Below are 14600 nucleotides of genomic sequence, written 5' to 3'. Positions count from 1 at the left end.
CAGCAAGAGCCAGGCAGGACCTCACCTTCCTTTACGCAGGTGTTGTTCTTCATGGCGTAGCCGTGGGGACAGTCACACCTGAGCTCCCCGCTGGGCAGCACCGTGCTGGCCACCCCCTCGGGGCACTTGCAGCTGCGGCCGTTGTTGGACCTGGGCAGGCAGAGCAGGCTGCAGGGCTTGGTGATGCAGGCGTTCTGCCCTGCAGCAGGGCAGGAGGAAGGGGACAGTGTCAGGGCAGAGGCACGGGAGTCCCAGTGTCACCTTCCACCCCAGGACAGAGGCACAGGAGTCCCAGTGTCATCTGCCACCCCAGCACAGAGGCACAGGAGTCCCAGTGTCATCTGCCACCCCAGCATGGAGGCACGGGAGTCCCAGTGTCACCTGCCACCCCAGGAGAGAGGCACAGGAGTCCCAGTGTCACCTGCTTTGGGTTCAGACCCCCTCAGGAGCCAGCTCTGCAGGGCTGAGTGCTGAGGTCACCACTAGGAATGCCCAGAGCCATCTCCAGGGAATTTTAGGGCCTTTAAGGGGGAAAGATTGGCCTTTAAGGGGCACAATTCATCCGAGTGGCTTTGGAGGCCTATCAAAGGATGTCAGTTACACCCCCAGAGTGCCTCTTGTCCCTCCAGTCTAGAGCCCTTCAGTGGTGTGGTACCCATCTGGAAATGGGTACAAACAGCCCATGGGGGTCAGCACTGCCTTGTCACAACACAGACAGATGATTAAAGGAGGACAAAGTCGGTGCAGCCCTGAAATCCTGTGTTTTTTTGGTCTATACAGCACTTTGATGGAAAAGCCAGGATCTGTGATATAAACTATGAGGTGCCACCACAGCTGAGAGACCTAAGAGCTCTCTCTCCTGGCAGCCAAAAGCAGAATATACCCCTCATAAAACTCATTCCTGAAAGCCTCAAGCCCTGCAGGAATGGGGATATATTTAGGATATGCAAGCCAGGATGGCCCAGTGGGCTGGGAACCTGTGGAAATGGGGGATGAACACATTTCTAAATCCCAGGGAGGATCATCTGCATCATTACCTGTTGTCTTTCCTCTGTAAAAGATTTTCATATCCATGATCCCGTTCAGTCGGCCGACCAAGATCTCCATCCTGGAGCCGCTGGTTTTGGATGCTCTGAAAATACTCAGCTGTGACCAGTCGTTCCAGTAGATTTCATTCTGAAACACAGGCTTGGCTCTCAGTGTGAGCAGAGGCACCACCAGGGCCGTGCTCATCAGTGCTGCCTGCACTAATCACCCTAAATACTGGATGTGGGGGCACATGGAGAGTGAAAAGTGTCCCCAACCCACAGGGAGAGGAAGAGAAAGGCCTGAGGTGGGATTTGAGCAGGAATGAGAGTGACAGAGTGATCTGCTGTGGCAAACATTGCAGTGCAGCTGCTTGGGAATGTTGGTCCTGGATTGGACTGCACTTGCCTGCTCGTTTCAGGGATTTGTGGGAGTGTTTCAGGGAAGCAGGCAGAGACACAAAGTGTCATGCCTGCTCCAAATCACATCCCTATCCTTCAAATTCAGCGTGCTCCGTGCTCCTCCAGCACCAGCCTCAGAGCGTGCGTGCTACGGAAACACTGACAACGGTGAAAACAAACCTTAAACACAGCAATGGCATAGGGGTGAGGCAGGCTGTCCAGGATCACAGATCTCTGCATGCCATTGAAATCCACCCTCTCGATCCTGTCCATGTAGGCTTCAGTCCAGTAGATCCAGTGGTCATCCACAGAAATGCCATTGGGCCACCGCACGCCCTCTGAGACGATGCAGCCCGCCAGCGACCCGTCCATGTCACTTCTGTAGATGCCAGCCCTGGAGTCCCCCCAGTCTGTCCAGAACATCAACCTGGCAGCAGGCAGAGAGGTTACTCTAAATCCACACAGAGCAGCTCATCAAAAGGAGCCGGGTGAGGAGAGGCAGGGGTTGGAATGCTTCACATTCCGCGCCTCTTGCTCGACAGGCCTTTGAACAGGGAGCTCTGCAATTCTAATGAACACCACCAGCAGATTTATGAGCAGCACAGAGGCTTTTGAGCTGCAAGCTCTGTGGTGGGAGTGCAGCTGCAGGTTACCTTGCCATGAACTGCTTTGGTTTGTCAGAGCTTACATTTGCAGCCGAGGCCAAACCCCAAAAAGATGTAACTCGGATTTTGCTCTTGAATTCGAGCACAGCTCAGTTTCTCACGCATCACTGCAGCTTTCCCCAGTGACCAGACCAGTTTTACAGGCAGGAAAAGTTATTTACTAATGGATATGTATGGGTAGGAAGGAATTAACAGTTGGTGATCTGTGCTCTGAGGGAGTTGGTTCCTTAGTTGGGGATGCAGTGGTGACAGTGGGCTCCACAGGGCAGGACTGTGCTGTGCCTGTCCCCAGTTGCACCCTGCCAAGCTGTCCTCCCTGAGGAGGAAGTGGTGAAGGAGCAGCAGTTTTCCCTTGGGAACAGCAGGGAAATACTTGTGATGTTTCCTTTCTTACCCATCGCGGGGAACCAGAGCCAGGGCTCTGGGTCGCTCCAGTATCGAGGAGTTGAGGACTGTGAGTCTCAGGTCTCCATCTGGATTGGCAACCTAGACCCAAAACCAAACCCAGGACAGGTGTGTTTGCTAGTGGCACTGCTTGAAGTGACACAAATTCTGTGGCAGGCAATTATTGCTCCTTAATAAAATATGCACTGCCACGGGTGGGCAGAGCTGTACCTCGATTTTGGGAATCCCAGCGTTGACCCAGTAGAGCAGCTGGCTGAGAGGCTCAAAGGCCAAAGCTTCCACTGTTTCTAACCCAGTGCTTATGATTATTTCCTGCCCAGAGCTGCCGTTGAGACAGAGACGCTGGGGAAAAAAACAAAAATAAAATAAATAAAAGACGAATAAAAGACGAGGAACTGCCTGAAGCCTGAAGGCCAGGTGACAGACAGCTCGGCGGGGAGGAGTACCAGGACAAACATTTGCGTTTCAGGGTGTGGATGCAACACCCGGGTGGCAAGGAGGGGATGCCTCCCTGCTCCCAGCTCACCTGGATGATGTCCAGAGTGACATCAGCCCAGTACAGGCAGTTGTGCTCGTAGTCAAAATCCAGGGCCACAGCCCCCCTGAGCCCGGCCAGGGGCAGCTCCTCGCTGACGCCCGAGGCCAGGTCGTAGCGGTGGATGGAGTAGCGGGTGGCGTAGAGAATGAACTCGTTCTCCTCTGCAACAACAGGGCCTTATTTAGTGGCCTAAACCAGTGGCCTCGTTTTTGGCTACTGGAGGGGCAAAAGAAAGGAAATAGCAGGTGTTTTTCACCGCTGGTTTAGCACCTCGGGGAGGGAAAGAGCTTTTGTCTCAGTGGGGTTAGGTTAATGGGAATGTGGTAACAGCCTCACGTGGGGCTGGGCACACACTGTGGGCATTGTCTGGTCCAGGAGGAGGAGAAGGAAGAGGAGGAGGAGGAGGAGGCACAGAACCTGCCCCGACCCTTTTCTTTCCACTTTAGTGCTGCCAATAAGAAACAAAATACTGATATCCTCTTCCTCAAAATAAAAAAAAAAAAAACAACGTTAAAAAGAGTGGGAGTGATGCAACTCTGCAAATCCTCAGGGACTCTGGCCCCCAGGCAATATCCCAGAGTGGGTTTTGTTTCCCAATGGAGCCGAATCCAGGTAATGGGATCCTGGTCCATGACAAAGTCTCCTGGGCATTATCCCACCACCAGTCAAGTCAAATAATGCTATTAATGAGTAGAGCTAATGTCAGTAAGTAACTCTGGCTGTGCATCCCTAATGAGATTATAGGGAGATATGAAACAGATACTGTACATGAAAGTGTTACCATGGAGCGAGCCAGCACGGATCCCCAGATATCTCTGGGAACACAGCACTTCAAAGGCTGGCCCGGTGGGGACAGCAGGTTTACTTTGCAATCAGCAGGGCCCTTCTCAGCATGCCCAACACAGCTCTCCAAATAGCTCAAGAGGGCTCAGAGGGGTGAACAACGTGTCAGGAGTAAAGCTGAGTGCAGAGCTGGCAGGAGTCCCAGCACAGGGGATGCTTCCCCGTGCTGCTCCGCACCTGGAACATCTTTTGCGTGCTGAAAAATTTTAGGGCAGTTCAGGGGAGCCTGCTGCTGGTGGGTCTGGCTGCTCTGCTCAGCTCCCCAGCCCTTCCACGAGCCCCTGCCCTGCCTGAGGCTCTGGAGCTGCAGCAAGCAGCAATGCTGATCACGCAGCTCGTGACGGCAGATTAAATTAAAGCTCTAATGAGCAGAATGCAAATAACTCTGGCAGCACAGGGGCACGGGACTGCTACAGTGCCTTTTACATTCCAGAGGAGAAAATAAGGATTGGGGGGAGTGAATTCTGGCAGGCAGAGGTGTGAGGGATGAAGGTCTGCCCTGGTCTGGCCCCAAAGGTCATCGTTCAGCTGCACACGGTGGCTGTCTCAGAGTGGGACCTTCCCAAGGGGACCTTCCCAAGGATGGGGGTGTCTTTGATCTAATTCCTGTCTTTCTGGTTGGGTTCAAGCCAGCTACAGCAAGGACATGACCAGGATAAGGGTGGCAGCCTGCCCCTGAGGCCCTCAGATGGCTCTGCACTGTGGGCAGACCCTGTTCCTGAGCAGGACCCTCAGAAGCTCTGCCCACAGGACAGGAGAGGGCGATTTGTAACCCACCCAGGCTCCTGTGTCACAGGTTTTGTCTGAGAGCCCTCTGGGACTCTGTGCCTGGTCCCTGAGGCACCAGCCAAAGTTTTTATGAATGGACTCGTTGTGCCCAGAGCAGCTCCCACACGCACTCACCCGCCAGCGGGCACGGCACCAGCTCCCCCTCCAGCCGCGACTCGATGTCTCCACCCGTGCAAGTGTCCCCAGAGATCTTTCTGTAGCTGCAACACACAGAGCCAGGCAGTTTATTCCATGGAAAAAACTGTGAACAAACCACCCTGCGCAGCCAGAATAAGCTGTGGTGTTTAATTGCCATGTATGTCCTAACGTGCTGTTCGTTTGCTGCCACTCTCGTGGGTTTTGTGGTTGGTTGGGGTTTTTTTAATCACCAGTAAGATAAATTCCAGCACTTGGAATATCAGGTTGCCCTCCCAAGCACAGCACATACCCTCGAGTCTTCCTGTAGGTTGAGCCAACAGGGCAAGGGACTGGTGGGTCATAGGGCTTCCCAGCAAACTCAGGGTCAGGGACACAAACTTCTAAGGATAAATCATCGCTCAGTTTGAAGCCAAAATCACTGCAAGGAGAAGAAAGATGTAGGGAGGGACAGGGAAAAGCAAAAAACGCAGCCATGCTATACCATGAGTCTATTTTTGTATGGAATTTTTAAGAACCCAAAGTGACCCTTCATTCATTATCAGTATTTAGCTGCACAGAATATCTCCCAGCCAGACAGGATGTTTCAAGAACACTTTGCAAATCAGCTTTGCCAGTGGCCAGGCAGGCTGGGGAAGGTGAGGCAGCGGGGCAGAGCTGAGGCAGTGTGCTCTGCAAAGCTGGCTGCAAGCCCCAGTGCTGCTGCTGAGCTGGCTCAGGTCACTGCTCTGTCTCTTGGCTGGTCCTGCTGGCAAAATGGGAGTTACAGTGCGGCTGTTCTTTGGAAAACGCTGTGGGAGAGAGAGGTTTTGTCAGTGGGATTTTGTAGGGAGCCCAGGGCTGAATTCTGAGGCAGGCTCACACCAGCACTGCTCTCAGTCTGCTCGTGGTGAGCCAGACTTGGTCTCAGCATCAGACAGGAGCAGTCTGGTGTGAGCTCCACTGAAAGGCCAGGCCCTGAAAAAGCAGTTCCCTTTCTAACCCCAAACCTTTGCATCAGTTTGCCAGAGCGTGTTTCCTGATCCTGAAAGCAGTGTCAGGATTGTGGGAATTGCAGTCAAAGGGCAATAGCAGGGCCAGCTGCACCCCTGTGGCTACAGAATCACAGAGATTTTAGTGGATCTCTGTCTGTGATGGGAAATTACCCATTATCATTGGGAAGGTGATGGATTAACAATACTTCCCTCTTCCGTGGAACCTTTCAGAGGCTCCCAAAAGGCTCCAAAGACATTAATTAAGTCTCATGCCCTGTTATTCATGAAAGGATGTTTTCAGTCTGTTTGGTTTCCTCTCTGCTATAAAATGAAGCAGCGACATTCCGAGCTACGTAAATTGGATGTCTGTTCACTCGGAGCGATTGGTCACAGACACTTATCTTGGATTTACAATCCAGACTAGAAGAAATTAATTGGTATGTTACCATTCAAAGTCCTCCCTCGTACAAGAGCAGTTGGAGACCATGACAGGCCTGTCAAAGTCTTCCCCATTGAAGCAGGTCGCATGAGGAGTCCTCCTTTTGAAAACGGTTTTATGCCCCAGCAAACATTCATTGCCTCGCTCGTCCGAGGGTGACCACAGCTTGTAGTCATTCTCTGTGCAAGGGACCCCTGAGAGGAGAAACAAGGTTGGGGTGCAGAAAAGTGCAGCATTTGCAGTGCCTCAGGTTTAAAGACAGAGAGATGCTGATGTCCCTGGGTACCCAGGAGTGCCAGGCATGCTGGCATCCAGCCCCACACCACAGGAATGTCTCTTCTCCCGGCAACCACTGAGAAAACGAGAGGACACAGCCTTAAGCTGTGCCAAGGGAAGTTCAGGTTGGACATCAGGGAAAAGTTCTTCACTGAAAGAGGGATTGGGCACTGGAATCACCTGCCCAGGGAGGGGATGGAGTCACCATCTCTGATGGTGTTTAAGACAAGACTGGACGTGGCACTCGTGTCATGGTTTAGGTGATGAGGATGTGTTGGGGCTTTTCCAACCAAAGGTCTTTTCCCACCTAGTTCATTCTGTGAATGATTCTGTGATTCCCTCCCCTCTCCACCCTCCCCTGGCACAAAACTTCCCCCAAAGAGCAAGGCCCCAGCCCTGTCCCACAGGGAAGGCAAGGCAAGGAGAGCTCCAGCTGGGAGCGTGCGGCGGCACGCGGTGACAGGAGGGAACAGGCAGCTCCCTGGCAGTGACAGGGAATCTGAATGAAGTCGTTCTGGTTACCAAACAGATCTGTTCCCAACAAAACGTCAAGGGAATCGGTGATAAATTTTAGTCAAGCAAATTCCTCTGCTGGGTTTAACTGCGCTTTGATTAAAATGCTGCCTCGCAATCAAAGCTGAAATGGGTTATAAAACATTCATAGGCACAAGCCTTCAGAAGGATTTTTTTTTTTCCTCTTTTCCTTTTCAACAAATTCCTCAGTGAGGAGGGAAGGAATTCAGAGAGAGCACAGGGCACACCAGTGCCTTCAGCAGCTGTGTCCATGTGGACATGAGACATTTGGGACAGGGCATGAGGAGATGCCCTCTCTCCAACAAGCAGAGCCACCCCAGAGATGTCTCTGCCACCCGTCCCCTTACCCAGCACGTCAGTGGTGTTGATCTGCAGGATCAGCCAGCTGTGGCCATTCTCCTTGTAGGAGCCAAAGATGGTGAATATGGTGCTCTTCTCGCCGGGCTCGGTCAGGAGGCCGTACACAAACACCGGCTTCTCCGAGAACGTGAACACTTTCCAGGTTTCCCCTTCGTTTGTGCTGTACCTGCACAAAAAAGAGGATTGGGAGAGATGCCAGGGGCATGTCCTGCCTGCTGCAGGGCACTCTCTGCCATCCCCAGCCAAGCAGCAGAGGCAGTCCCTGTGCCCTGACACTCACTTGAGCTGGTCGGTCTCGGTGCCTTGGGCGATGGCCACCAGAATTCCACCGTGGTCACCCCAGGTGTAGTAGTGGGGTCCAGACAGTGCCTGGAAGAGAGACAGTGCTGAGGGGTGATCAGAGCTGTGCTGAATGAAGGGAAATGGCTTTGTCAGAAACTCTGCCTGTGCCAAGCTAATGCTTCAGCCTTGGCCAAATCAAGTGTTTGGTGGCACCAGAGATTCAAGCATTTATGGGACACCATCTGCAGATGAGAATAGCCAGCCCATTTCCCCTAAGAGATGTGTATAAAAGCTGCCCTGAGCCCTGGACTCTGCTCTTCCTGTGCTCTGTGCAGGGAAAGAATCAGTGAAGAACTGACATGACACAAAAACAGAGTCCATCACTCCTCCTCTCATTTGTCACCTCTGTGAGGTTTTCCTGACACCCAGCAGTGACTTGTGGCCATCCCAGGACTGCAGAGAAGTTGGCCCTCAGGCTGTAGAAGGTCTTGTGAATGTTCAGAGAGAAGTGGGGCCATGGCATGCAGAAACAAGCCCTGGAGACGATTCACCCATGGCAACAAGCTTGGATCTCACGCTCACCTACACCTGCAGCACACAATCAGCTTTGCTTTCCCATCCAGGGAGCCCAGAGCACCTTGGGATGCAAACAGGGAGCGTGTCCGTGCCAGACCCTGCTCACAGGACGTGCTGTCACACTTGGGGACATTCACAGGGCACTGAATGCATTGTTCCTTTCTTCTCTGGGCTGTGAAATTACCCCAGTGATCTGCAGAGCCTCCCAGCCTGCTGCTGGCCAAAGCTGAGCAGACGGAGTGGTGCTGCTTCTCAGCTCCACTGCTGGGTCATTCTGCACCTCTGCTCATGATACTAAGATCAGTCAGGAGCTTTGGATCAACACTTCCTCAGAATGTTTTAACTGCACTCCAAGGCAAACCTGTGGAGCTTGGCACTTGAAAGTCTCTGGTTTTGGATACCCTGCCCCATCTGCCAGCTCCTGCCTGGCTGCAGGGTCCCCACAGCTGCTCTCCAGCTGGGTTTTGGAGCCAGGAGCAGCCTCTGAACCACCTTTGGCATCAGCCAGACCTGTGGCATGTCCCCAGCCCCACTGCAGCTGCCCAGACCTCACCCCGACCGCTCACACTCGCAGGGGGAGAAGGAGGCTGCTCAGCTCCCAGGATTAAATAGCTTGCAGATGTTGGAATACCACATCACACTGGCTGCAGAGTGCACAGGCACACCACAAACACTGCCACAGACCAGAACATCCACTCAGTAAACAGCAGCAAACTCCCCATAAACCAAGGGCAGCATCCCATTTCTCTGGAAGAAGCCAGAGCCTCTCCAAACTCTCTCACACACAAAGTCCTGGCTATCAGTCCCATCTCAAAGACACCAGATGCCCCGTGCTGAGGAGAAGTCCTGCCAGGTGGAAAGGAAAAACAGAGGAGGGAGCTCTCCTGTGTCTGAATCCACCATCCACACCAGAGATTCATCTCCAACCAACCCACACCTGTCCTTCACCTAAAAACCTTTTTCCCTTGTTTTAAGGCATTGAGCACCTTCCAGATCTTGGATTCATACGAAATCACCTTTAATGTAACTCATCTATACTGCTGCCAAAATTCTTCCTGTTCCCCCACCAGGCTGGCCAATCTGGCAGGTGTAAGAGCAGCCTTACCTCTCTCCACCTTGCTCCAGCACTGCTCGAGACATAAACATTGGTTTTCCTTGCCATGTTCTTGCCAACAGAGCCTGGGAGAATGGGAGAAATCATCCTTCTTGAGGAATGCAAAGTGATTGCTTAAAAGGAAGCCAGACACCTCCAAACTATTTTTATCTGTGATTGAGGAGATGAATTTTCACACTATAAATTAATCCCTTCAAAAGCAAATATTTCAAGGACTATTTCAAGTTTTAAAAGCAGATGGGGGAAAAACCCATGGCTACAAACATGATTAAACAAAATGTGTGCTTTCTTCAGTAACAGAGCGAGACAAACAGGAATTTCTGAATCTTAAAGAAGCCCTTCACGAGGATCAGGAAAGAGGATCAGAACAGATCAGGTTTCTCACATCTCTGTGCTGCAGTGAAATGTTCATTCTGTAATTACTGTATGGGGACTGCAGCAAAGAAAGGACAGCAAAATGCACCATTTAATTGCATTTTATAACCTGCCTGTACAAACTAAATACTGCCTGGCAACAACACCCCCCAAGCCAAGGGAAAAGCAGTACCAGTGGCAATGATCAGTCCTGGCGCTGACTCCTTGGAGAGAATGGGCATCCTGCGCAGCTGGAAATTCAGCAGCTGGCTCAGGCGCTGGGCCAGGTGGAGAGAGCAGCCCTGGGACAACTGGGAAAGCAGAACAGTGGATCAACATCATCCCTCATGCTGTCTAGTCCAGTCCTCTCTGCTTGGAAAGGCCAGAAGGGACTCCTTCGTGGTGGCATTGCTGTTTCAACCTCTTTTCGTAGAGTGAAAACACCTCCAAGATCACCAAGCCCATCACTAATAAACCACATCCCCAAATGCCACTTTTGGGGGTCCTCTCCCTGTCCCACCCGCCCGTGGTACCTGGCAGTCGATGTGCCCCCCATAACGGGTCTGAGTGGGGGGCTGGAGCAGCTCCCAGGCGCTGTCCTTGTTGAAGGTGATGACGGAGCGCATGTTCTCCGAGATCACCAAGCCCACCGCTAATAAACCACATCCCCAAATGCCCCATTTGGGGGGTCTTCTCCTTCTCCCACCACCCCGTGGTACCTGGCAGTCGATGTGCTCCCCATAATGGGTCTGTGTGGGGGGCTGGAGCAGCTCCCAGGTGCCGCCCTTGTCGAAGGTGATGACGGAGCGCATGTTCTCCTCGCTGAAGGAGCCGTTGATCAGCGTGGCGATGTAGACGCCCCGCACGCCTTCCACACGGTGGAAATCCGCAAAGGGCTCGTTGGCAAAGTACCTGTGGGGTCGGAAAAGTGGAAATTGAGCCCCTTCCCATAAGTCTGGGCATGTGAGGGATTGGCAGGCGAAGGTAACGCGTTGATCCGCCATCGCCAGAAATCGCGGATTTTGGTCGATGTTCTCATTTGCCATGGGGTGAGTCCTCGTGGTAATCACATATCCTCTGAACAGAGAGACACAGCTCTCTCCCAGGATTTTCCTGGGAAGCTGTGAGAAAGCTCAGAGAAGAGAATGAGGAACAATTCTTATCTCCACTTGCTGCACCTGTTGTTGTACACATGTGGAATGTGCTATGGAGATTTGTTTACCAAAGGCTGGTTTCTTAATTGGGCACTGAATGGTGTTTGGATGGATTGACCAATTAGGTGAAAGCTGTATTGGACTGTTGGTAAGAGTTACGAGCTTCTTAATAAGTATAGTATAGTATAATATAGCATAACAGAATAAAGCAATTAATCAGCCTTCTGCAATCATGGAGTCAGTGCTAATTATTCCCCGTTCAGGGGACCATTGATGTGATAAGTCCTGTCTTACCTGACCAAGGTGTCGCTGCCAGCTCCCCCTGGGCTGTAGTAGAGCACATTTTCTAGAGACAGGGAGAACTTTAGGCCCTCAGCCTCCGAGATGTAGAGGTTGGTGCGGTTGTTGTCGTGGCTGACACACACAAACACCTGGTCCTCCGAGGCATCAGCAATGTAATATTCCTTTGGGACACAAAGAACGGGCTTTGTGTGTGTGTGTGCACACATGGAGGGTTTGGATTCCCTCTTAGCTTGCTTCCACCTTTTTGTATTTTTTCCACTCAGCAGGAGGAAAATCTCCACTTTGCTTTTTCTGTTGTGTTCCCCCCACAGTGATTCCCATCCTCTGCCCTGCAAAGCCCCCTGGAAGCAGCATTGGTGGCCAAGCCCCATGTGTGCTGGACCTCACCTCCCTGAGGCTGGGCGTGCACCCCACTGCTCTGCCAAGCACCAAAACTTGCTTCTCATGCCCTCCTGCATCCCCACCAGCCTGGGGACACCACAGCGTATCTGGTTCATGCATCAAGGACTCTTTGCAAGCCCTGGTGCCCTGGGCTTCCTCAGCCTGCAAGAATTGGATGCTCCAGGTCATGCCAGTGCACCCCACGCCATGGGAAGAGGTAAAGTCCCCAAAAGCAGAGTCAGAGCAGTGGGATCAGCCCCTGTCTGGTATTTGGGCTTTGCTGCCAGCCCCCATCCCCAGTGACTGTCCAAGTGCCATCGTGAAAACCACGAGATCGTCCCAACGTGAGCCTTTGCTCTGCCACTCCCCCAACAGGGTCATACGAGGTCCCTTCCCTCTCCTGCAGCATCTGGAGCTGCTGCTGGCACTGCAGGGTGTCCTCGGCAAGGCAGGGAGCTGGGAAGCTGCTTGGGAAGCACCACTTACCTTAATTGGATGCTTGGTAACGAACTGTGCCACCCGCATGGGCTTGCGGTTGAAGGAGACCCAGAGCTGGACTGAGGGGGGCTGTGAGCTGCCGAGCAAACGCTGTGCAGAGCACAGGGACACGTTAGGAGGGGCTCTCACCCCAAAAAAACCACCCTCATCTCCACTGGGATCACCCAGTGCCTGGGATTTCCCCTCCCTGCATGTGGGCAAAGCACGGCAGCTGCGCGATGCTGGGAGCAGTGATCCCCACTCAGGGTTTAAACTGCCACAGCCAGGCCTCAGCAAGGAGACAAACTGTCCTTCCTGGGCAGTCAGGTGGGGGTAAGGAGGCTGGGTTTAATTCCTCCTTTCTCCTCAGAGCACACTGACCTTTCCTTCCTATTTTTACCGATTTGCGCAAAAACGAAAGGCTCCGGCGCGAAGCCGAGAAAGCAAAAAAGCTGGGGGCAACCTATTTCATACAGGATGCCAATGGCGAGGACCTAAACCCAGATCTAGGCTCCAAAAATAAGCGGCCTGGTTTTTGGTTTGTTTTTTTCTTTTTTCCCCAGCCTCTCTATCACTAAGCAACCGTGCCTCCCACGGAACGGAGCAGAAGTCAGAGCCCTGGGCGCCGCTGCCGCCCAGCCTGTCCTTTCCCCAGCACCGCCCCTGCTGCAGCCAGGCTTGGAGGCAAATGCCTCATGCCAGAGCTGGGGATGTGATTCCCAAATGAGGGGCTAGCAGCCAGCCTCGCTCTGTCTCAGTGTTTCCCAGCAGTGCTTGCCGTGGGGTGGAATAGGGGTGATTTTACTGATGTTTAGTCATTACAGCTGCAGGAGGAAGCAGGGAGTGCTGCCTGCTGGCCCCTGAGTGCTCCAGAAGCAGTAAAAGCTCCAAAGCACCCCCAAATGGTGCCCAAACCCTCCTCATGCTTTCAGGATGCTGTCCCTGAGCTCAGTGGCTTCTCTGCAGAGACACAAACCACCCCCAGTGTTTCACCCTACACCAGCACCGAGCCCTCGATAAAATCTCCTGCAAACCACAGAGCAGGCACAGTGCCAAGGGGCCGGGCCCTGGGAGTTACAGCCTGTACTACCTGCAAGGGGGACTTCTGAGAAACTGAAATTGCTCTGCAAATGTTCCTTGCCTCTGTCAGACACCGCTGTGCCCGCTCAGGGGGCAGGAGGTGACACACCTGTCACTTACTGCCTAGGAAACCCTCCCTGGTTCTGCCAGTAGTCACCCCTAAATAAAGGGCTCCTTCTTAAAGCACTCCATAGCAGCTGCAGGGGAGAAATGCATCTTCTGAAAAGAAAGCTGCTCCTTACATTCTAGAAGGATCATGACTTTATCCCTCTGATGCTGTTTCTGATCTAGAAAGGCCTGGCCCTCAGAGGAAGCACAGACGCTTTCTTGCTTTCTTTCAGGTTTGTTCGAACTTGGCCAAGAACTGGCTGCAGAGGGACCAAAAGACCACTTTTGCTCACCCACATCCTCTTTTCTTAGGCAAGCAGACTGAAAATGCAGCTTTCTTTCCAGGCTGGAGCACATTAGGCTGCTTGGACCTGGTCCACATTTGATGGTAATCTCCTCTGACAAGCGGCCTCCTTTAACCACCGAGCTGCCGAGCCACATCCCCCTTCCCCTGCCACCCCCACCCCGACATCCTTCCCAGCCATCCTGTGTTTTTTCCCGGGTCCCAGCCCTCTGCAGGATGACCTACTTCTGCCCAGCCTGCCCGAGGCAGGGGTATGGAAACACCACTGGGAGAGCGGCACGGGCAGCCACTGCTGTGAGCCCACAGGGGCTGGCAGCTGCTGGCAGGCTGGGTGACACCTCTGTGACAAGCCAGTGAGGTCTGAAGGCTGTGAGGCGCAGCAGAGAGCGGCAGCACCCCCGGCAGATGCTCTTGCCCGCCGTGGCTCTGCACCGCATCCACCCTCGGCAGCGAATTCCTCGCGTGTCACTCACCACAGACTTGGTTGCAAACATGTATTTGTCCCTGAGCTGGAAATCTTCGACATCTTCCAGGATGAGCTCCTTGTTCTCCCGGCTCTGGAAGAAGTCTGTGCTGCGGATGACGGTCGAGGCCCCCGAGGGCTCGTGCCGCTCGATGTACACCGTGCTGGGCTTGTCGTAGGGCTCAACCCCCCTGGGGAGCACAGGGGACGCGGTGGGATGGCAGAAGAAGGCAGCAGGAGCAAGGAGATGGGGTAGGAGAATGGGAAACATCCTTGGGTGCCAGTGTGGATGGCTGTCACTTGTCACCTTGCTGTGCCACTTGCCCACAGTGCAGGGTGAGGGTAGCAGGGCTGGAGCACACCCTTGTACCCAGACTCTTGGTTGCCACAGGGCAGCAAACAGTGCAAGAAGTGAGGAGAGAGAGAAGACAGGAGCTGGGGAGGACAGGGGATGTGGTGGGACGCGGTGGGATGGCAGAAGAAGGCAGCAGGAGCAAGGAGATGGGGTCGGGGGAAGAAAAACACCCTTGGGTGCCAGTGTGGATGGCTGTCACTTGTCACCTTGCTGTGCCACTTGCCAGCAGTGCAGGGTGAGGAGAGCAGGGGGCAGAGCTGGAAC

The 14600-nt window shown here is 53.3% G+C and overlaps 1 protein-coding gene across 1 annotated transcript in view; it reads right to left on the bottom strand.

Moving 5' to 3' along the window:
• SORL1 (sortilin related receptor 1) overlaps window positions 1-14600 on the bottom strand; it is a 46331-nt gene that overhangs the window by 20508 nt on the left and 11223 nt on the right. The window contains exons 6-22 of the mRNA XM_041413738.1: window positions 13992-14172; window positions 12036-12137; window positions 11160-11329; window positions 10431-10623; window positions 9905-10022; window positions 9349-9422; window positions 7666-7754; window positions 7373-7551; window positions 6223-6409; window positions 5095-5223; window positions 4782-4867; window positions 3024-3196; window positions 2708-2839; window positions 2487-2578; window positions 1608-1854; window positions 1038-1176; window positions 26-199 (exon numbers count right to left, since the gene is read on the bottom strand). Of these exons, the coding sequence (XP_041269672.1) occupies window positions 26-199; window positions 1038-1176; window positions 1608-1854; window positions 2487-2578; window positions 2708-2839; window positions 3024-3196; window positions 4782-4867; window positions 5095-5223; window positions 6223-6409; window positions 7373-7551; window positions 7666-7754; window positions 9349-9422; window positions 9905-10022; window positions 10431-10623; window positions 11160-11329; window positions 12036-12137; window positions 13992-14172 (2465 nt within the window). The remainder of the gene's footprint in view (window positions 1-25; window positions 200-1037; window positions 1177-1607; window positions 1855-2486; window positions 2579-2707; window positions 2840-3023; window positions 3197-4781; window positions 4868-5094; window positions 5224-6222; window positions 6410-7372; window positions 7552-7665; window positions 7755-9348; window positions 9423-9904; window positions 10023-10430; window positions 10624-11159; window positions 11330-12035; window positions 12138-13991; window positions 14173-14600) is intronic.

Source organism: Onychostruthus taczanowskii, unplaced genomic scaffold (assembly GCF_017590055.1).
Source record: "Onychostruthus taczanowskii isolate IOZ18803 unplaced genomic scaffold, ASM1759005v1 scaffold43, whole genome shotgun sequence".
In the NCBI taxonomy this organism is placed as follows: domain Eukaryota; kingdom Metazoa; phylum Chordata; class Aves; order Passeriformes; family Passeridae; genus Onychostruthus; species Onychostruthus taczanowskii.
Note: the sequence above shows the minus strand (reverse complement) of the source record. Positions and strands in the feature narration are given on the sequence as shown.